This window comes from Podarcis bocagei, assembly GCF_964188305.1.
Source record: "Podarcis bocagei genome assembly, chromosome: 11".
Classification (NCBI taxonomy): Eukaryota; Metazoa; Chordata; class Lepidosauria; order Squamata; family Lacertidae; genus Podarcis; species Podarcis bocagei.
The window spans coordinates 37,037,735-37,061,611 of record NC_138136.1 but is presented as its reverse complement, the minus strand read 5'-3'; the positions used below and the strand labels follow the sequence as shown (position 1 = coordinate 37,061,611).

The window sequence follows — 23,877 nt, the reverse complement described above, 5'->3', positions numbered from 1 at the left end:
TCAGTGGAAAAGAAGTATAGTGCACATTCATAAGGTATAAATTTGGTTCAAAATCAAGATCTGGCACAAGCATACAATGGAAGTAGCTTTTAAAGATTAAGCTTCAGGATTTATGCATTCCCTCTCCTGCCACCATTCTCTCATGTTAGTTCCCTACATACACCTATCCTGGCTTTTTCAAATGAAATGAAACCAGGTATGCTTCTGTAAATTTACTTTGACTATATGGGTGTAATCAAGGTTCCCAAAGGAGTGTACCAGATTTCATTTCCATCAATGTTGGCAGTGTTTGCAATAACTCTGAACCCACTTAGTACTTTAAACAAATAACTTGGATATTTCATTATATAACACATCTTCAAATCATTTTGAAGAGTATTCTAAGAATTTAAATAACCTTTACTTTTGAATCTAGCTCTTTAAAAATGTTTCTAATAGAGCAGTGTTTGAGAGTTATGCATATTAATGATCTAACGTTGACTTTTAGGGAAGTACAGTACATTGTTCTCCAGAATATAGCAACGATGTCAATCCAACACAAGGTTTGACGTTTTGAATACATAACTTCAAAATTGCTACATTTTAACCTCAGTATAATTACTACATATTGTTAATTTGTGTTTTCCCTCCCCAGGGCATGTTTGTGCCTTACTTGAAGAGTTTCTATGTCAGGTCAACTGATCCAACTATGATCAAGACATTAAAGGTATGGTTTTATATTTTATATTTACCGTATTTTTCGCCCTATAGGACGCACTTCCCCCCTCCAAAAATAAAGGGGAAATGTGTGTGCGTCCTATGGGGCAAATGCAGGCTTTCGCTGAAGCCTGGAGAGCGAGAGGGGTCGGTGCGCACCGACCCCTCTCGCTCTCCAGGCTTCAGGAAGCTCTGCGCAACCCTAGGGAGCCCGGCGTGAAGTTGCGCCGGTCTCCCTAGGGTTGCGCAGAGCTGCCTGCATTTCCGGGCTTCGCGAGGGGAAATAATTCCCCCCCCCATTATTCCCCCCCCCAAAAAAACAAGGTGCACCCTATGGGGCGAAAAATACGGTATATTAAATACACTAATTATTCTTAATAGGATGAATATATTTGTTTCTCAGCATTGACCTTAAGATAACAGTTTTGTAATACTGTAACAAAAAGAGCAAAATTCCAACTCATCTCTTTAGGAAATTTTATCTTGAGCAATATTATGAGGAATATACCACATATACTCGAGTATAAGCCGACCTGAATATAAGCCGAGGCACCTAATTTTACCACAAAAAGCTGGGAAAACTTATTGACTCTAGTATAAGCCAGTTCACCACTCCACAAACCTGGTGGTGGCTGCAGCGGCGGAGGAATCCGGGTTGCTCGCTCCTCCTCCGACAGCGGCAAAGGCGGCGGCGGAGGAAGGAGCAGCCCGAAAGGACCCTCACTCGAGTATAAGCTGAGGGGGGCTTTTAGGGGGGCTTTTTCAGCATTAAAAATGTGCTGGAAAAGTCGACTTATACTCAAGTATATACGGTACTCTGTGTTGTGAACAATTTAAATTGTGGATAGCATACTCTTGCACATGTTTAATTAGCAGGAAAACTTGTGTTGAACAAGGCTTGCTTTCTAGTAAGTATAAAATCGCTTGCTGAGTCTTTAAAAGGAAGACATTTTTTGAATGCAGAACCTCAGTGCAATTTGTAGTAAGCAATAAGTAAAAGATCTGCATTTAATTAATCTCTGCTAATGTCAAAGAGGACAGAAACGTAAGTTGTTACATGTAATTTGTTTAAATAATCTACTGCAGGCTTCCTCAACCTCGGCCCTCCAGATGTTTTGAGACTACAATTCCCATCATCCCTGACCACTGGTCCTGCTAGCTAGGGATCATGGGAGTTGTAGGCCAAAAACATCTGGCGGGCTGAGGTTGAGGAAGCCTGATCTACTGTATAGGAAGCAAAGAATGATGTAGCAGGGGAAAAGAGAACAACTTTCTTCTGTAATTAGTTATTAGAAAGATTGGGATTACATAAATTTGTGTATATTTTATATATATACACCACTAGAAATGCAGATGTGAAATTGTGAATTGAGTACAGAATATAATGACTAAAATGTTTTGAGTCTAAAGTCTCTCAACTTCAGAGTGACCTTGACTCTTCAGTTCCAAGTCAGGTACCCAGTGCCACAACTGATGATGCATTGTGGAATAGGTTTCAGCTTATGCAGCCAGATGAGGTTGACAGGGTGCTTGTGGCTATTCACAGGGTGCTTGTGGCTATTCACCCAACCATAGACCCTATTGATTCCTGTCCCTTTTGGCTTATTAGATCTCACAAAGGGTGTTTGACTGTTTGGGTCCAGAATGTAATTAACACTTCATAACGTGAAGGGGTGGCCCCTGTTGCCTTGAGAAAACCACTCATAAAGAAGTTGGTGTGGAACCAGTTGCAAAGATCTGCTTCCTAGGGAAGGCAGTGGAAAAGGTCACCTATATAGACCTTTTTGAATCTGGTTTGAATTGGTCTTTGCTGAGAGTGGGACAAGGGGCATATGACCGTGCTTCTGCTTCTTTACCTTTCTGCTTCTTTACCTTTCATTACCATTCATTATGGTGTCCTCCTGGACTGGCTCCAAGGAATGGAAATTGGGGGTACAGTGGTACCTCGGGGTAAGAACTTAATTCATTCCAGAGGTCCGTTCTTAACCTGAAACGGTTCTTAACCTGAGGTCTGCTTTCGCTAATGGGGCCTTCTGCCACTGCACCACTGGCGTGCGATTTCCGTTCTTATCTTGGGGCAAAGTTCTTAACCTGGAGCAACCACTTCCTGGTTAGCGGAGTTTGTAACCCAAAGCGTCTGTACCCCGAGGTACCACTGTACTGTGTTACAGTAGTTCTGGTTCATGGCTGAGTTCACAGAGTAGCATTGTCAGCCCTCTGGCAAATACTCTATGTGATGCCTTGGGGCACCATTTTATCCCCAATGTTATTTAATAGCTACATGAAGCTTCTGGGAGTGGTCATGGGGAGATTTGGGGCAAGATGTCATTTATATGCTGATGATACTTAGCTCTATTTCTCCCTAACATCTGAATTGGGAGAGGCAGTGCAGACCATGAACCAGCGCTTGCTTGCAGTGGTGAGATGGATGAGGGAACATACCTGAATCTTGCCAAGATGGAGGCACTATGGGTCAGTGATTCCAGTGTCTGAGGAAAAGTCCCAACGCCGCAGCAGCTTAAAACTGGACAGTGGGACAGAGACTTACTCAGGTGTAGGGCAAGTGAGTGTGGCTTGCCCAGAACAGCCTTTCAGGCCATATCGGGAAGTATGGCAGGCCTAATTAGGCCAACAGGCAGGAGGTTCCCAATTCCTGAAGCGTTATATAATACTGGCATAGTGTTTATTTTTCTAGCTCCTTTTTCCAACTTCAGAAAAGGCCTCTCTTCTACACCTGGATAGAAGCTTCAGAACATTGCCTTAGGCATGGGCCATGTTAGGAGTTCTTGCAATCCAGATAGATCATATGAGCTAACACACAGCTTTCAAATCAATTCCTTTAATCCTGACAACAGTTCTCTTACTAAAAATTCATGATGGTTTATTTTCCAGCCTTCAACTTGCTGAGGGCTTTTCGTTTTGTAATTCAGAACTGTTCACAATGTAGAAAACATTCCTTATTCTTCAAAGTTTTCCTAATCAGTTTCTTTTCTCTTTTAGCTTGAAATCTTAACTAACTTAGCAAATGAGGCCAACATTTCAACTCTTCTCAGAGAATTTCAGGTTTGTACATCATTCTTATTCTATAAAACATCACTTGAAGCATATGCTTAAGCTGATTCGAGATTTTTTGATTCGAGATTTTTCCATTAGAAAAACAGCTTCCTTTCTTTTATTTTAAAGGTTTTGAAACTTTATCTAGTAATGCCTGCCCAACTGTGCAGTGGTTTTCCAGTTGTGTAATGGGACTTCTTTCTTTTCTCACACCTATAGCCCCCATGTGCACCCCAGATCTGTTATGGAGGGTCGTCCAACCCTCTGATGCATACTTTGAAAGTGCATGGGAGGTTATAGGGCCTGGGGGCGGGTAGTAAGGGGAAATCCACTTGTGATCATGAATATCACCCATAGAACACAAAATATGGTTTGTATTTTGTTGTAAATCAGCTTGATTCTGCTACAAGTTGCAGATGGGCAAAAGCTCCCTAGATACTAGTATTCTAAAAAGGAGTTGTCTTATGTTCTGATTGTATTTTTTGATTGACTCACATTGCTCTTGACCCAAGATAGGTTGTTTCAGAACATACTGGTATATAATATTTATATTTGGAACATCTGTGGTGTTCCAAAGAACTCATTTTTCGCATCTTCACATGCAGCAATTGTTTCACTATCACCTTTTGTTTGTTAGTTAGTTCTTAGTTTGATTCAGCAAGTTAATTGAAATATTTCTGAGAACTATTCATGAACCATGCTGTTCTTACACTCAGACTAATCACTGGCTTTGAGTTGTTACCCACTACTAATATACATGGTGGCTGAATCCCTTCTGGCATTGGGTAACTAAAGATAGCCTGTTGCCCTATTTCTATATCACTCACATTCGCTAATTAAAAAAACTGAAGGTAGCTTCCAAAGGGAAGGATAGGTTTGTTAAAGATTTAAACTGATGAGACCAATGTGTTGAAGACTGAAATTCCTATTTTCTTCAGACCTATGTGAAAAGCCAAGATAAACAATTTGCTGCAGCTACAATTCAGGCAATAGGCAGGTGTGCAACCAACATATCGGAAGTGACTGACACATGTCTTAACGGCCTAGTGTGTTTGCTGTCTAACAGGGATGGTAAGTTAATTGTTCTATTTTGTATTTTGAGTGACTGGCAGCTTGTATTTTCTGGTAGTATTCCCAGATAGAACCAGATAAAAACAGTATAGTGTTTGTCTTAAATGACATGTTCTGAATAAACAGTGGCGTTGTTTATAGTTCCTGTTTGTAGTTCTTTAAAATTATTTCCTTTTTTAATTATTAGCATGGGTTGCTGTCAGTATACAGTTGATACTGATATCTGAAATATTTTAAAGTACTATAATTAAAATTTGTAGAATGTGGTCTTCATCCAGAGCATTGTGGTGTTTTTTCCCCAGTTGCATTAAAGTGGCTGTACTGCAGAGGGTGCTACAAGCAGGGAAATGTGGGGTTTTTATGTTTGTAAGTGGCTAAATAAGATAGCATATCAAACAGTTTAGGACTGCCGCCAACCAAGTTGTCCATGCTTCATCGTTTATTTTCTTCTATATTAATATACAAAAGAGGGGAAATTCAAACAGGCATAAAAGCTAAGCCAGTGCTGTGTAATTATTTCTCAAAAAACAACATTAAATCTTATAGAAGGAAAAACATAAGGAAATCAGGTCTGCTTATAATGTCATTAGGTGCCAAAATAAATCCCTGGTACCCATTTTTTGCCTTCCCCACTACTTTGCATGTGGAATGTCATCAGTATATTCACCTGGATTGATAGGTGCTTGGCTTTACTTGGAAGTCAATCCACATATTTATTTGTATGCATATAGTTAAACATTTGAATCTAGCATATAGTTCAGGCAAAACTAAAGATTCCATTGTGAGTTTATATTAGGTGTTACTTTTCCCTTGACATGCAGTTTCTGGAGGGGCAGATTTGAAAAGAGAAACTCTATTACACTATTGGTCTGGAACCAAAGTTGTAGGAAAGCATCTTGGATGGGAGTTGCCACGGAAAAGCAAAGGGTAGGACTAGGATTAAGCATCTCCCCCCATTCTTTCAGGAAAACCATTGCCTCCTAATGATGCATTGCAAAGGAGCAGTGTTGGCTAAATTCCAACATAGGTTGGAACAGTTCTTCATCTTCCATACCAGAATTTTAACAAATGATTTGTTTCTCTTCCTGACCAGTAGTATCCAGGTTTAAGCAATTATTACCTGCTTAATTTACTTCATGGAATGCTGTGGCCAATGAAGTGGGTACATCTCTTGTCAGCTGACACAGGCAGGAGCAAAGCTTTTATCTATGAGAAGTAGGCCCGGCTTCCTCAGTTTTTTCCCTACCTGACGCGGCAGAACATTCCTCCTCAGCTCTACTGACTAGCTAAGTTTATTGGTTATTAGTTTTCTGATTTTTTTCCTTGGCGTTATTTTTCTACTAGTTCTTCCCTTCTAATCCTCTCTCCTTTTTTAAAAAAAGGCACTTATAACCCTTTTCTTTGTTCCTTTAAGGCATTTTATTCTTGTTGTTTGTTTTTGTGCCCTTACTTGGTTGTCTCTGTTCCACTGTTGCAGTGCATGACAGCTGCCCAGCTGCCCACTTTGTCTGTTGCCACCTCCTTTCGATTTCTACGCACCGCTGCAGCGTTTCTTTTTTTTCTAACCTTTTCTTTCAGACGTTCTTTTTTCCCGGCCACAAAATTTCTGGGATCACATTTATTTCCTTTGTTATTTGTGTAGGTGTGCAGCTGCCTTTTATTAATCGTGTGTGTGTGTGTGTTCCATGGTCCTACTAGTGCGCTCTGGGTCTGTGGTACAGCAGAGGGAGAGGTGTATTTACACCATTCGCAGTATTGCCTCCTGGTCCACTTCGTTTGGTGATGCAATGCTTGCCTGTTACCAATACAACCTCCAGAGTTAACCTCCTCCAGTTCGCTTAAGTGACATGGAGAGAGTATGTGTGGAGCTTGACTGAGTCATGCTGCCCTCCCCCATAGTCTGCAGTAGCGGCATCGGAGGTCTGAGGTTGGCTAATTCCTCCCGGTTCACCTTAAAAGTGATGACAGAGTGGTCCACGATTCAGCATAACGAGTTGTGTGCCCCTTCTGGCTTCAACTGCTATCAATATTGTGAGAATATGTATCCATCTTGTCCTCCACTATGGAACCCTCTCAAGGTGTGACTGAACCACCTCCAAAGAAAACCAAGCAAAAACTTAAACACCTCTTACCTTCCAAGGTTGGGGGACACAACAAGCCAGGCCCCCCAGTTCATAGAAAACGCCCTTCCCCTACACCTACAGTGGTACCCCGCAAGACGAACGCCTCGGAAGACGAAAAACTCGCTAGACGAAGGAGTTTTTCGTTTTCTTAGCTGCTTCGCAAGACGCATTTCCCTATGGGCTTGCTTCGCAAAACGAAGCTTGCCCCACAAGCTCCGGGGATAGCGGGGAAGCGCAGCGCGTCTTCCCCGCTGTCCCCGGACCTCTTTTGAAGCAAGGGGCGGCGGGGAGAAGATCGCTTCTCTCCGTTGCCAGCCCCGCAATCTCCGGGGACAGAGGGGAAGGCACGCGCACCTTCCCCTCTCTCCCCGGACCCCTTTTGAACCAAGGGGCGGCAACGGGGAGAAGCGATCTTCTCCCCTCCGCCCCTTGCTTCAAAAGAGGGGACAGAGGGGAAGGCGCGCGGTGCTTCCCCTCTGTCCCCGGACGGTCTCCATAGGAACGCATTGATTGGTTTTCAATGCATTCCTATGGGAAACCGTGCTTCGCAATACGAAAAACTCGCAAGAAGAAAAAACTTGCGGAACGAATTAATTTCGTCTTGCGAGGCACCACTGTATTCCTCAATCTCAGGACTCCACTACAGTGTAGTCCCCATTACCTAAAAGCAATGTTGGCCATGTGAATGCTAATCATTTGCTACCACCTACTGGTGAAAGACATCTTAACATCAGCTTATCTGACTCTCAATCAGAATTTTTAGGATTTTCCAAGGATAATGGTCAAGGGGTGCAAAACCCTCAATCTACCAATCCAGCACCATTAATTGAGCAGTTGAAAGAAGCACTTATTGCTTCACTATCATCTGATCTCCAATTACAAATTCCCACCAAGCGACCGGCCTTACCAAAGACAGATTCCTTTCCCCAGCAAGTGGGAACTAATGTAGGGGAATCCTCTCCTAACCCCTTTACACTAGTGGGCAGTGATGGAAAGGATGGTTATGTCTCTCCAACCTCCCCTACTTCCTTATGAAAACTGAAATGGATGATGAAAAGAGTGGTGCATCAGTGCAGGATGAGCCTCTCTCTGTATGTTTGTGCTGCCATTCTAAAACATAAAATTATGCATGCTTTTGGATTATCCTCCTTGACTCCAAAGCCAGATAGCGATATATATCCCTACTAACTGATAGTCGCACCTCTTCTAATTCCATTTTGGTGCTGTCAGTGTTAAAGGCCATTGTGAAGTCAGAACTGGATTCTTCCATGCATTCTAAGTAAAATGCCACCTTAGCAGATAAATTAAATACTTTAGACCCAAAATGTATGGCCTATATTAAAACTTTGATAGACAGGCCAATTTTGAATGTTTCCTCACGCCATTTGGTTCCCTGTGAAGGAGATGCCCAACTTCATGATACCATGGATAGGAGACTTGAGTTTGCTCTATGCAAAATCCATGATGCAGCAGTCCTGCCTATGAGGGCCTCCTGCACCGCAACATCTTGTGCTCAAGCCTGTATTGTGTGGCTTGAGGATCTGCTATAAAATCCCCCCCCCCCCAGATTCCGCCCGACAATGCCAAACTTTCTCTAAGCTCAGGCCTTTATGGTAGATGCCAACACGGACTCTATGCAATTTGCAGCTACAGCACTGTCATCCCAAGTAGCAGCTAGAGACACTCTTTGGTTAAAAAATTGGAATGCTGATATAGCATCTAAAGTGAATCTTTCCGCCGTTCCCTTCTCGGGCATTCAGCTTTTTGGAGACAGGGCACTAAAAGATGTCCTGATAGAATCAAGGGATAAGAGGAAAATTCTTATTAGTCAAAGGCAGGATAGAAGGCCAAGAAGATGCTTTTCCCCTTTCACAACTCTGATTATCATGGATGCGAGCCTCCAGCATTGGAGAGCCCACTGCTGGAACCAATTCATCCAAGGTCTCTGGATGGATCTAGAAAAATCTCACTCCATCAACTGGCTGGAACTGCAGGTGGCCAGACTATCAATCATTCACTTTGCTTGGCGGTTCTGTCCACACCACGTCCTGATACGGACCGACAATTCCATGGCAAAATCCCGTATCACCCGTCAAGGTGGCACTCGATCTGTCACTCTTCAGACGGAAGCCGCTTGTCTCTTTAACTGGGATGAATGCCATCTGCTCTCCCTATCAGCGGAACATATTGCCGGAGATGACAACTATCAGGCAGTTTGGTGGAGCCACAAACATCTGGACCCTGGAGAGTGGATGCTAGCCAGACAAATATTCCATCAAGTTCTCTGGGGTCTGTTCCAAGTAGATATACTTGCAAGCAAAGCCAGTCCCCAACTGCCACGTTATTATTCAAGGTTCCAGGACCCTCAGGCAGAAGCATGGGATGCCCTAATTGCCCCGTAGCCTCAAGGCCAGCTCTAAGCCTTTCCCCCTCAATCAATTCTTCCTTGAGTTCTTCACAAAGTCAGATGGGGAAGGGCTTGAGTGGTGCTTCTAACCCCCTTCTGGCCCCAAAGACCGTGGTTGTTGGAGCTTCAAACTCTGTCAGTGGCTCCGCTCTTCCATCTTCCAGTATCACCCACCCTATTGCAGCAGGGACCACTTCTCCATCCGGACCCTCGATGTAAACTTTGAGAGCTGTGCGGACGTCCAAGGAATACCACACCTTTTCCTTCGGATATTTTGGGTTAGGGCAAAAGGTGGGAAGAACCAACACCTGCTGGACATGAAATCTGGAAAGCACCTTCAGAAGGAATGAAGGAAAAGGTGTGGTATTCCTTGGACGTCCGCACAACTCTCAAAGTTTACATTCACTGAACGAAACCCTTCCAGAAGACAGATTCCTTATTTGCATCCTTTCATCCTTCTACCTAAGGGGCCAAGGTCACTAGTACAACCTTAGTGAGGTGGATTGGGGCCTGTATTTTCCTGGTGTACAATTCCCTCAACGCAGGTATTAGCTCATTCAACCAGGTCTGCTGCCACCTGATCTGCTGCTTTCTTGGCCAATGCTTCCTTGCTGGATATTTGTAAAGTGACCATTATGTCATCTTTTAGTACTTTTTCCAAACATTACACATTGAACCAATCATCCTCACCTGAATTGGCCTTTGGTCATACTGTCCTCCACCAATTTCTATAGTTGGTGCATCTGCAGAGCTGGGACCTGCCCATATTTTTCTCCTCTGTGGCATGTCCCACTCAATTGGCTGCGGCATTCCAGGAAGTAAATAAAACAATTGGTCTTACCTGAAGTGGAGATTTAAGACTGGAATGCCATAGACCATTGACCCCGCCCTAGGCTGCTCTGTGATGCGCTTCTCTATGTTTAGTCTTTCAATTCTGTGCCTCCCCGCCCCGCCCCCCATTCACTTTTCTTCCTGAGCCAGGAAGGCGGAAGTAGGCAGATAGGATTGGTTTTTGTTTCAGTGGCTCTGTCAGTGCCTGGCTGCTTGGCAAATCTGAAAAACTGAGGAAGCCAGGCCTACTTACAGATTTTTGCTCCTGTCTGTGTCAGCTGACAAGAGATGTACCCACCCCATTGTCTACAGCGTTCCAGTCTTAAATCTCCACTTCAGGTAAGACCAATTGTTTTCTCTCTTTCTCTGGAAAATAAAAAAGATAGTGCCTAAAGGGTTATAGTCTGCAAACAAATAATATAGGATAAATTTTATTCCTGGCATATGATACCTTCAGCAGCTTTAAAGTGTCTTCTAAAGGAAGACAGAAAGAAATTTCAACGTTCTATTAGTAATGTCTGATGGAATGAGCTCATTTGGGTATTTGATGACTGCAGTTCACGCAGCAAAACCTTTCTGGAAATGGAGCTGATGGGAGTTGGATTTCAGCAACATCTGGAGGGTCAGTGGTTCCCCATCCCTGAAGTAAAGAATACAAATGATAGACTTTGAGAACATTGGGCATTATTAACTGATGCTTGTTAGAAAGCAGCGTAAAAGCTTAGATGATTAGTAGTTAGGACATCATGCATAAGCCATGGATTCATGGATAGAAGAATGTGCCACAGCAAGACTTCTGCAAGGCAAAACATTCCCTCCCAATAGTCCTGTCCCCTCCCCCTCTGGTTCAGCTATAAGGAGGAGTTCAGAAGCTCTTGTTTCTGGTTTAGATTAACTGCAGCTGTGGAGTCCAACCTGACAGACTGTTCTTAATCTTAAATATGATTTGGTTGAAATATGGCTTGCCTGTGATAAGTAACTTAAAACCATAGGTTATGAAGCTGGCTTGTGTAAACAACAACAGTTAACATTAACTATACTTTAGTGTTCAGGCAATTCGTTAAACTGTTAATGGAAATCATAAGCAGAAGCTTCCAAACGTAGCTGTGTCAGTGTGTGCAAACCCACGGTTCACTGTGGCTTGTTCTCGTCACACTTAAATGTGGTTTAGTGGAAGATTGAATAAAATGTCTTGCTTTTCCTATTAGGCTGCAGTAATAACATAGTACATTTGGTCAGGTTTGCCCTTTTCTTTTCAGTGTAATTCCTGGCTAAGAATTGGCATTAATGTGATTGATTTACTAGTTTTTATAAACATATGTTAGTTCAATCAAGCTTTGAATATTCCTTGTTCAATAAAGTACTTTGTTGCATAACATCCCTGTAAATCTTTGAACTACCACCTTTATTTAGCTCTATTATTTCAAACATCCTGAGCATCAGTATACTCTAAATGGCATGTGTGCTTTATTTTTTAGAACCAGGGAAAAGGATATTACACAATTAGATGCTAAATTGATGAAAACAATTTTCAGAACATTGCTTACCTAAATCAATATGACTTGGTTTCAAAACATATTTGCAGTTTTTCAGGCAATTACAAAGCTAAGATTATGGCTATTGCTTTGTATATTTCTCAATATCTGTTTTATCAGAGCTTCACATATAGCAAAGATGCAAATACTAAGAGTAGTAAAACACACATAGCTCTAGAAAATAAGATTTTAAAGATTTTGAATGCCAAGCCTCTTCTCTTTATGGTTTTATTTTGCTTGACAGACATCTGTTAAAATTTGGAAAGTGATCTGCATCTGACACAAAATTATTGTATTGATTTTACAAAGTATATATTCAAAACATCTAAATACTTTAATGATTTATTTGTGTTAAATGATATTGATTTTATGTGAATATTTTCCTCTTTTAAAATTATTATTGTCTTTGTCTTTACCAGAAATAGTAGTTGCTGAAAGTGTTGTTGTAATTAAGAAACTGCTGCAGACACAGCCAGCACACCATGGCGAAATAATAAAGCGCATGGCCAAGCTCTTGGACACTATTACCGTGAGTATTTATTCCATTCTGCCTCTTAGTTACCCAAAGTAACTAGGGAATCAAGAATTGACAGAGAAATATTGGGATGTAGTGTGTGGGTGCAAAGTGTGTCTTGACTATATTTGTGGATATGTTTGTGGAGTAAAGCCTTAAATCACCATTTTTAATACAAGTAAATAATTTTAAAAATACATGTATGTGTGTGTGTGTGTAAATTTAAGCCAGTTTCTTATGCCATAATAGCATCATCATAGTTCAGATCTGTTTGGTTAAGTCATAGTAGCCTCATTCTGGGTGGTAGTTATAGGGTTAGAATCTGCTGGGTGTAAACTAAGGTTTACCAGATTTTTTTCAATGAATCCGGGGACACTTTTCAACTTCAATTGATTTTGTATGGGGACAGATTTGTAAATCCAGGGACTGTCCCCAGGAAATGGGGACGTCTGGTAACCTTAGTGTAAACTACACTATTGTGTGGAAGAATCACATTAAATTTAACCCAGGAAATCTTCCAGTTTTATCAAACCAAAGCAAGATTACCAGGTAGGATGATTCAGTTGTTTAAGACTTGAACATTAAAAACTTAGACCCTGTTTATAGTAGGAAAAATGTATACCTGAGGGTATTAATTTAATTCCAGTTTTTTACCTGAGATCCTGTGGGGTCGCTACCATCTCTCAGCTAAAACATGAAGTATATTGGATGTTTTTATGTGATAAACATTAGACTTGAAAAATCAAAATTATATTGTGTGTTATCCAGAGGTGTGTATCATAAATAAGATGAGCTTTTGAAGTACCACAGCTTTCAAATGGAACTGCTTACAGAATGATTTATAAAATCTTTCTAGATGTCTGTCTTGTAACTGCTCTAAAAAACCAAGGCCTCGTTGTTTTTGTTTGTTTTTGCAGACAAGTTAATGGGCTCAAATGGTAGCAAAAGCTGGTTTCTGACATAAAGGTTTGAAAAGTGCACTTAACCACTTGCTCATGCTATGTGGAATAAAATATCAGGCAATGCAATTTACAATCCTGTTCAACCTTTGAGGATAATGCAATGCAGAGCTATATAATGAATCCATTATTTCCTGTGTTCTTATAAGTTCAAGGTTCCCACTTATACAACACTGGAAAAGACAATGAAGGCTTTGACATATCTTCTTATCTGCTTGTGAACTTCTTAATGAGGGTTGACTAACATTTGGCCACACAAGTATCACTGAACTACAGCTCCTGTATTTCTGACCATTGGCCATGATGGCTGGCGCTAATTGGACTCTTGAGTCCAACAACATCTGCTGGGCCACAGGTTAATCACCTTTATATAAAATGTGACGACAGAAGGATTCCAAGATTATATGCAAACATTTACATGTTCAAGGGATTGGGCACAATGAAACCTAGAAATGTTACATGATACCGACATTATCAAAATAGTCAGATATGTTTATCAATTCTGTATATATCTTCTATTATAATGATCTACACGGCCATAGATTTGACAGATAGCCTTTGTTGTGCAAAATTCTTAGGGAGTGTAACTTCAGCTAATCTAATAAGTCTATAGTCAGCCCCATTAAATTCAGTGGGACTTACTTCCAGGTAGGTGCGGATAGGATTGTAGCCTCAGTCCAGATCCATCCCTTAATGTTTACATAGTGACTGTGTAGCCTAGGCCAAATGAAAAAACTCTTTCATAAAGCTGCATTTTCTTGCTACATTAGGAGGTTTTCATATAAATATATTTGTATAAATGAATATATGAAGCTTTATGTTCTTAATGATTTCTGCACAATCTCATATACAGTTAAAGCCTGTGAAGAACATATCTCTGAAACCTTCTGCAGCCCTAACTAAGGAGTGTGTGCACTTGTGAGAGCAGATGGATATTTGGTCCTATCTGTCAGGGTTCTTATTATGTTCCTTCCCTTGACTAGAGACTTCTGTCTTTAGTATAAACTGTGGCCATGTGTAACATCTGGTACTACTGTAACATTTAAACACAAGTGGATAATAGAGATTTCTTTAGATAATTTATCATAACTGAAAACTGAAGTTACCCATATATTCTTATTTAGAAGTATCTGTCAGTTCTGCAGGCAGCTTGAACTTCTCCTATACTTGAAAATTTAATGTACCACTCAATTACTATTCTTTAGTCCAATTTAAAATAATAGTTTGGGAGTAAGGTCTTAATGCAGCGTAACCTTTGGAACGTTAGAAATAACCCCTTTCCCACTGTATACTAATGACATCAGTCTTAACCACATTTCATTCAGCAAATGTACTCAAGCATTTAAAACTTTTCTTGCATAATAGATGTTCAGTGCATCTTTTCACTTTGTCACTGGAGGTTTCAAAATTAAAATGCTGTTGTCATAGAATTGTACTTTATATTCTGAATTAGACTAATAATTCAGTTTTCCCATAATGCTTTGTTGGGATCTAGTTTAAGTAGAATGCATTAGGGTCTTTAGTTATGGACATTTTCATCTGTGCAGCTGTATGAAGTATAGAATGAAATACCATAGGGTATCTGTCTGTATTGTAATGGGATGTCATGCGTATAGTAACCAAGCACATTATGTGGAGTAAAGAGGTGGTTCCTTTCTAGAACAAGAAGCTCAGGTTATTACTGGTCAAGTAGGGAACTCCATGACAAAAGACACTTTGAGAGCACAAAGTAAGTCAAGATTAGTGAACCTGTGGAAATAATCAATTGGTATCTGGTTTTCTGAATCATCTTGGGACATCCTTAGAGAAATGAAACAATGGCTGGTGCTTATTAGGCTTTATTGGACAGGATAATTATGCCAGTAACTGTTCAAGTAGTTCATCCCTTACCTTCAAGAGGATGTTCTTTGTCAGATTTTACCAAGGGAGCTGCTGACTTTTTCTAGAGCATGTTAGACTCATTAGACCAGTGTTTCCCAACCGGTGTTCCGCGGCACACTAGTGTGCCGTGAGACACCGGCTGGTGTGCCGTGGGAGGGAGGCGGGCGAGAGGCGGCGGCGAGAGGCGGCAGGGAGGATCCGCGTCGAGCCGGGGCGGCTCCGCGGTGGTCGTGCCGAGCGGCGGGGCAGCGCGCGCAAAAGGGAGGAGCGCGAGACAGCGGAGGAGGAGGAGGCCGGCATGTCCGGGCAGCAACAGCAGCAGCAGCAACTCCCGGCGACGGCTCCTCCTCCGCCCGCTATCGCAGCCGCCGCCGCCTCAGCTGCCGCCGCCGCCTCAGCTGCCCTCGCTCTGCTGCCTCCTCCCACCCCGGCAAGGGGGAGGGAAAAAACTTTCATTTTTGTGCGTCCCTCCCGGCGTGACGCTGCGCGCTGACGTCACGGGGGCGGGGCTTTAATGGTGGTGTGCCGCGAGATTTTTTTCCGGTAAGCAGGTGTGCCGTTGCCCAAAAACGTTTGGGAAACACTGCATTAGACCTCCTTCCTAGCTGGGAGGGTGAAAGGTAGTCCTAATGAAATGCATAGCTCAGAATGTTTTCTAGTGACAATATCTCTAAAGAAGTCTTGCTTGTTGACATTCATACAATTTTTAAAATTTTTATTTCTTTATATACTGCTGCATTTAAAAAAAAATCTATCACAGCAGTTTACAACAATATAAAAATATTAAATCATACACTTAGGTCATAAAAAGTTAAAAGCAAGTTGAAAACAAAAATAAATTAAAAACAAACATTAATAGTCCATTGCGGGGGATGAACTCTTAATTGCCTGCATAGACATGGAGGACCCAAAAAAGTTTTCAGCAGGTGTTGACACTGAAGGTGTCTTCTGAATCTCTGTTTGCAGGGTGTTTCACAGGACTGGCCAATGAAACTTAAAGGCCCGATTTCTAATCTTTGTTGTTGTTGTTTAGTCATTTAGTCATGTCTGACTCTTCGTGACCACATGGACCAGAGCATGCCAGGCACTCCTGTCTTCTACTGCCTCCCGCAGTTTGGTCAAACTCATGCTGCTAGCTTCGAGAACACTATCCAACCATCTCGTCCTCTGTCGTCCCCTTCTCCTTGTGCCCTCCATCTTTCCCAACATCAGGGTCTTTTCCAGGGAGTCTTCTCTTCTCATGATGTGGCCAAAGTATTGGAGCCTCAGCTTCAGGATCTGTTTTTCAGGGCTGATTTCCTTAAGAATGGATAGGTTTGATCTTCTTGCAGTCCATGCGACTCTCAAGAGTCTCCTCCAGCACCATAATTCTAAAGCATCCATTCTTCGGCGATCAGCCTTCTTTGTGGTCCAGCTCTCACTTCCATACATCACTACTGGGAAAACCATAGCTTTAACTATATGGACCTTTGTTGGCAAGGTGATGTCTCTGCTTTTTAAGATGTTGTCTAGGTTTGTCATTGCTTTTCTCCCAAGAAGCAGGCATCTTTTAATTTTGTTACTGCTGTCACCATCTGCAGTGATCATGGAGCCCAAGAAAGTAAAATCTCTCACTGCCTCCAGTTCTTCCCCTGTTTGCCAGGAGGTGATGGGCCCAGTGGCCATGATCTTACTGGCCCAGTGGTTTTTCCTACTTTCTTCAGTTTAAGCTTGAATTTTGCTATAAGAAGCTGATGATCTACGTATACAATATTTCTGGTTCCTGTTGTTCAGTTCAGCAAATGCAATATGACATGCACGGGTCCTGGAGAAAACAACATGTCCTGCTATAGTGCCAGAGAATATATAGGATGCCTTCTTTTAAAAACCCAAAAACTGTTTATGGTGCTTTTTGAGTAGTTAATGGACTTTAAATGGCCTTTCCCTTTCATAGCTATATACAGCACAAAACAGATCCCAGTGGTTTTTCTGGTAATGGTATTCCTCACTCTTCTGGAGCCTCAAGTTGAGGCTGACCTTGAAGACTGTTTAAAGGTTGTGGTTGATGCAGAATGCACCAGTGCAGAAGCAAACTGGCTTATATCTTGGCATAAATGGACCAGAGGTGGTGGGTTGCAGGATATATCAGCATTCAGGGCTATTTTCCTGGAGCCTTAGACAATAATTCACAGCTGTGTTTTTCATTATAGCCTCCTAGATCAGACTCAGTTATAACCCAAACATGCATTTGGTTTCTTAATTATTTGCTTTAAATTTGAATGGTAGTAGTGCTCTTGTTGTAAGCTAGCTTGGGTCCCAGTTTCACCAGTTGAAGATTATCATCCTAGATGACTTAGGTCCCACAAACTTTGGAGAGCACATTCTGTATGACACTTAAGGTCACTTGAGAATATACATCTGTTCATCATGTTCACGGGGCAAGAGAATTCATAAATCATGAAAACCTTTCCACTAGAAGTAAACAGACAAATAGTGAAATGGGCATTTATGTTTTGTCTGGTGACCAAGAGTTAAGCAAGCTTCTTCTTCTTTTTTTCTTTTTAAAAAATACTGAGGTTTTTTAATAATAATAATAATAATAATAATAATAATAATAATAATAATAATAATAATAATAATAATAATAATAATAATAATATCTTTATTGTCATTGCCCCCTCTCGGGGACAACGAAATTACTTTTTACTTGAGAATAACTCAGGATATTAATGTAAGTTAAAATAGATCCAATGAACTAAAATAGCGGGTGAGCTACTGGACCTTTATGTGTTTTGAGTCATGCACAGGAATATATTAACTGTCCTACAACAACCAAGATTCAAAGGTTCATGTAAATCAATATCTCCAAATAGTGTTGCCCTTGGGGCAAGGGAAAGATGAGATGTGGAAGACTGGAAAGGAGACCTTTTTTAGTTAGTTATTTCTTGATATATAGGTAATTTAAATTCAAGGGACCAATCCAGTGAGATCCTACTACACTGCAGCTCTTGAGCATTGGAATACTTCATTTTAAACTTACATGTGTTTTAAAAAGCAGGTTACTATTTCACAGATGATTGCATGGATGTAAGATGTCAATAAAAAAATATTTGTGTGCATATTACTTCTGGTTTTGTATCTCTCTAAATCATAGTTAAGCCAGTCATATTTGTGTTATCAGTATATTCTAACATTTGTATACTAACTTTCTCTTGCTTGCATCCTCACTTTTTCTGATAGATGACAAATAATTTAGTAGTAGTTACCTTACCAATCAAATAAACAGTTAGGTAGATTAGGAATGTAGTAGATAGCATTTTCTTTTGGTTAACTTGAACATGCCATCTCTGTTTTGAATTTGAGAAAAAGTGAGCTAGGAGGAGCCTTAATAAATTATGCTAGCATGCTTGAAATACATGCTACTTGGAACATAATTTTGAGGTTGAATAGACATCTATCCATCTCACAAAAATTCGTAGGCCAGTTTTGTAAACAAGATCATAAAAGGTACTAGCTTTGCTCCACCCTTAAAAAAAATACTAGCCAGCCAAGAGCTTGCAGAGGACGGATGCAGTAGCCTGTTGCTTTTCTTTGCTGCATGCGCAAGACAGACAGAGTGCTCCATCCCTCTCCTGTCAGCATGCTCACTCACCTTCATGTCATCTCTTTTGGACTGTAGTAACCAGACTAGTGCTTAAATATATGATGCCCATAGATCTGTATTTGTGGTGATTCAGAACATGCACACAGATACGTAAAATGTGCATGATGAAGCCTTAATCATTTACTGAGAAGAATCAAAGTGAGTATCCCAAAGGTATGGCAAAGTAGCGTAAAAAAGCAGTTGCAGTTTCTATTACATCCATGGCATGACAACTTTGCCTCATAGTATGAACCATTCTAGTTAGCTTGTCCAGTAATAGCAATTTAATCACCATCTTGTGATCCTAGTTGGAAGGAAACCTGTAGCCCCCCAGGTATTGTTATGGATGATGGGAATTATAGTCCAAGCATTGGCCACTCTAGAAGGGGCTGATGGGAGTTGGAGCTCAACATTTTTGGATGGCAACAATGTTCAACTGGTCAAACTAAAGTATTGCTGCCCTCCTGTTGAGGAGTAACATGAACATGATAAATGAAGCATCATTGTTTACTACAGTAATGCTTCTCGTTATGTACCGTCCTTCTTGTGAACGCTTTGGGTAATGAGCTTCGCTAACCCAGAAGTAGGTGCTCCTGCAAGCGAGTGGAAGTCGTGCGCTAGAGGCAGGCACGCAGTGGGAGGCCCCATTAGCAAAAGCACGCCTCATGTTAAGAACGGTTTCAGGATAAGAACGGACCTCTGGAATGAATTAAGTTCGTAACCGGAGGTACCACTATACAGTGGTACCTCGGGCTACATATGCTTCAGGTTACAGACTCCACTAACCCAGAAATAGTACCTTGGGTTAAGAACTTTGCTTCAGGATGAGAACAGAAATCGTGCTACGGCGGCGTGGCGGCAGCAGGATGCCCCATTAGCTAAAGTGGTGCTTCAGGTTAAGAACAGTTTCAGGTTAAGAACGGACCTCCGGAACAAATTAAGTACTTAACCCGAGGTACCACTGTACTGTTCTACTCTTTAGCTCTTTTTGTTAGCATTGGCAGCTGAGTTGGCAACAGAGCCAAGGTTTGATAAAGGAGTAATATGATTGGCATAGGACTATTTAGGAGGCTTGTGAAGAGCAGGTGTTGGAACATATTAAGCACAAAAAAGTTACATTGTAAAGCGAGCATGTTAACATTTCCCAATATTTAGAATCTTGTTAGTAGCATGAAGATATTTTTTTATGCTGGGTGCCCAGTTACAATATGTTTTGCATATGGGTTTGGATACCAAAGTATTCGCATGTCAGTTATGAACTGTATGTGTAAATTATTTTTCTCGTACATATAGATATGCGTAACTCATTTTTTGTGGGTTTATATGTAACCAGCAAACAAATCTAAATGCATGTGCCATTCATAATTGTCATATTATTGGAGGTTGCCAGACTCACCCATTGAGTCTTTCATCCAGCAGTTTCTGATGAACTAGGGCAGGAACTAGACAAGAATCTACTGAGAAGCCTCATGGTAGAGTGGCAGTGGTTTCCAATTCCCAGTTGTTTAACAGTGGCAACAGCAAAAAGACTTCTGCTCCCAATAACAAAATTATACTGTTGAAAAACCTTGCTCTAAAGTCATTCTTTGGTAAATCTGTACTTGTACATGCAATGCCCACCCCAAAAAAACCTACAGTAGGTAAAAATGGCTATTCCCTCTGAACCACCATGTTGTGCCTGGCTTTCTGCCCCTCACCTTCCTTTGCCATGGTTTTGCACCCAATCCAGTTTGTGGCTGTCAGGAGTCTGGTAAAATAACCAAGTATTCTGCAAGCCTGAAGGCTTACCCGCTCCTGGGCTAGGATCTCTCTTGTGAAGTGAAGGCTTCTTAAAACTGAGTATTTGTTATTAAGGTCTTGTTTCTGTGCCTTATAATAGGTCTAAGTATGCATTTGATACTAATTTACCATTAGTTTGACTGTGATGGTTTTATTTCAAGTATCTTAATTTTTCCGACGTGCATACCATTGAGGAAATGTATTTCACAAATGCATAAATTATTGTGTGTTTACTCATTTTTTATTTTAAGGTTCCCGTGGCTAGGGCCAGCATTCTTTGGCTTACTGGAGAATACTGTGAACGAGTTCCAAAAATAGCCCCTGATGTTTTAAGAAAACTGGCCAAGAGCTTCACTGATGAAGATGACCTTGTGAAGCTGCAAATTTTAAATCTTGGAGCAAAATTATATTTAACCAACTCAAAGCAGGTAAGAATGAGAGAAAACTAAAACACAAGTCTGTTTAGACATATTTACTAACATTAACTAAAGAGGTGTCAAGCTTTAGAGTTACAGTATTCATATCCTTTTAATAACCTTCTCCCTTTCCTTGGTTCAGAAATTCATCAGCATACCCAAAGTTAGTCATATAATAAAATGATTGAAGAGGAAAAGATGAATCCTAAAACTTGTCTAAAAGGCCAAAGATGTTTCCAAAAGAATTACAACCTAGGAAGCCGGTGTACATTTAGTGTACAACCTGTTTGATAGTGAAAAGATGCACCTTAATCCAAAGAAATACAGTTTCATACAACTTGGACATGATGCAGAACCCATAGATATTGGATTTATTCCAATATTGACTGAGCAGAAGACCACGCCCTCCTCTCCACAGCAGTCTCTTGTATGGGCTCTGGTGCAGGCAACTGCAGGGGGAGTGACAAATTGCCTAAGATCAGGTGCAACTTTGGATTCTATCCTTCAGTACAAACTAAACAGAACTCCAAAACATTTTAAAATTACATGCCTCTGCCATTCAAATACTATAAATCTTCAGTTGAAATAAGATTTGAGAATCAATGAGAAGAGCTCTGCTAGATGACACCAAAGGTCCCATCCAGTCCAGCATCCTGTTTTTACAGTGGTCAACTAGACACTTGTCAGAAACCCACAAGCAGGAAGGACATAAGCGCTCTCCTCACTTGTGCTTCCCAGCAACTGGTTTTCAGAGACATATACGGCCTCTGACACTGGATGTAGTAATGTTATCATGCATAGTAGCCATAAAGTCTCAATGGCAGCAGAAAAGTTCAGAATCTCATCTTACAGTCATATACAAATAGGATTGTGGTTTATAAAATAGACAAGTCAATTTCAAACCGTGGGTTAGTTAAATATTGCCTATAAAGCAGGATTCCTGGTTCATATGTAACACCTAAAGTGAGATTTGTTGAAAGCAAAATTAATCTCTCTCCCCTTCCCCCCATTTTCAGTTATTATTTACCTTCATTGGTTCTTTCCCAAGTGCCTTTAGGTATTTATCAGATGTATTGGATCATCCCAGTTCTAGTATGATGTGTGTGTGTGTGTGTGTGTGTGTGTGTGTGTGTGTGTGTGAAAAATGCATCTATCTGCTTTCCATACTGCATCCATAATTTCATTTATCTCCAGAATGTCCCCCCATTTAGCTTTTTTTCTAATCTAAATTAAACTAAATAACCCAAACTCTTTAACCTTTAATCATAGAGGAGTTGCTGCAGTCCCTTGATCATTTTGGGTTTATCCAGCACCTTCAAGAACAAGGGCAAATGGCCAGCCAAATAGCCTTGTTCCTTCTGCTCCTCAAAATCCACCTTACCTTCAAGCAGGGAAGCAATTGCAGTTGGTGGAGGGCAAGCAATTACCGGTTTTGAGAACTGATTTTAGGCCACTCTTTTTATACCTGTTCCTTATGTTTGGGAGTTAACAGATAAACAGTGTTTAAGTGATTTGCTTCAAACTGTCAAAAACTTACTGAATTATGTCTGATCAACATTGTATGATTTTTATCTGCCTTTACAACAATTTCCTGCATTATTATATCTCCAAAATCCATGAGTTCATTAGTGTCTTCTAGGAAGAAAGGTGCATGAGGGTAAATGTCCTCTACCATCCAACATAATACTGTAGTCAATATTCTGTATAGAAAGATTTTTACAGGACTTAGAACTTCATGTTTGGCTTTTTTGATTGGGCAGTGGTGTTTCAGCAATAATAAGTCTGCCAGATTTCCTTTTCACAAACTTAATGGGTCATATCCGAGTGTAACTGAGTTTCAGTTGACATTTTGAAATCTAACCATCACCTGTAAGGCCATTTAAGAAAAGGGCTGCCCTGCCAAATTTTGAGTGTTTCCATGTTTTGATCAGCATAACAAACACTACATTTGTTCCAAATTTCTTCCTTCTGTTTCCAGCTGATCATTTTCCTCCTTTAGTAACTTTGCTACGCCCTTCTTTAGTCAGAGAGAAGTAGGCAGAAACTGGTCCTGACAGTGTCTGGCATCAGTAGCACTAAGAATCAGAACAGAATTGATGGGTTTGATCTGCTGTTTCAGCAATTTTCTGTTGGTTTCTCAGTGCTGGAAGCCCCTGTAATTTCCAACTTGCCTTAATATTCCATAATCAGTAGCAGCCACAATCATATGCCACTGGTTTCACTTAATGCAGTTTTGTAGTCAAAATAAATCATTCAAAACAACACTGAATTGCATTTCTAATGAAACAGTATATATTGAACTAAGGACTATTGGATATCTTCAAAGAAAGATAATTGTCCATTTTACAGTGTATACTACTTAACATTCTTCAGGCATAATTATAGAGCAACAAAATATTCAATTCTGCATCATGAGAAAATTCTTTCAAAGAGATTGTGCTTTTTCAATATAAATCTTGTTGAGAAAAGCATGCTTATATATCAAAGTTTAATTCTGTGAATTTGAAGGATGTGTCTTTTTATAAACTCAAATAAGATTTGCAGCTTTTCTTCAACTGAAGAATTATAACATATGCATATTTTACTTTTAAGTGATACAGTGTTTTGATCTTTGTATCTATTGCATTTTTGTATACATTTATACAAAACGTATTCCATGGACTATATGTATAATGTTTCCAATTTTCTCTTACGCAGTTATTAAGGTTAACATGCATTGGGTAATTTTAATAATTAATATTCCTACACATCAAATTAGAGAGTCTGGTTATGCTATAAAAAGCTGTGATAATATAACCGGCTTTTACGTATATAAATAAATGACCAATATTACCAGAAGCTTTAAGCTGTGAGGGGGGAAAGGGAAGAAGTCTTTTATCCTGGTTTTTAGAGGGCATCAGCAGCTTGCTTTTATGAAAAAGTAACAGCTAAATGCACTGCAAATAATTTGCAGTAATCCAGTTCAGTGATTCATGTGTCTGCTTTAATG

General features: G+C 40.5%; 1 protein-coding gene across 3 annotated transcripts in view; it reads left to right on the top strand.

Annotated features, from left to right (window-relative positions):
* Nucleotides 1–23,877, top strand: part of AP3B1 (adaptor related protein complex 3 subunit beta 1) — a 161,606-nt gene that overhangs the window by 70,242 nt on the left and 67,487 nt on the right. For all 3 annotated transcript variants that reach the window (XM_081212701.1, XM_081212700.1, XM_081212702.1), the window contains exons 10-15: nucleotides 488–542; nucleotides 635–706; nucleotides 3,697–3,759; nucleotides 4,689–4,821; nucleotides 12,137–12,246; nucleotides 20,724–20,900. In XM_081212701.1, coding sequence (XP_081068827.1) covers nucleotides 488–542; nucleotides 635–706; nucleotides 3,697–3,759; nucleotides 4,689–4,821; nucleotides 12,137–12,246; nucleotides 20,724–20,900 — 610 coding nt within the window. The remainder of the gene's footprint in view (nucleotides 1–487; nucleotides 543–634; nucleotides 707–3,696; nucleotides 3,760–4,688; nucleotides 4,822–12,136; nucleotides 12,247–20,723; nucleotides 20,901–23,877) is intronic.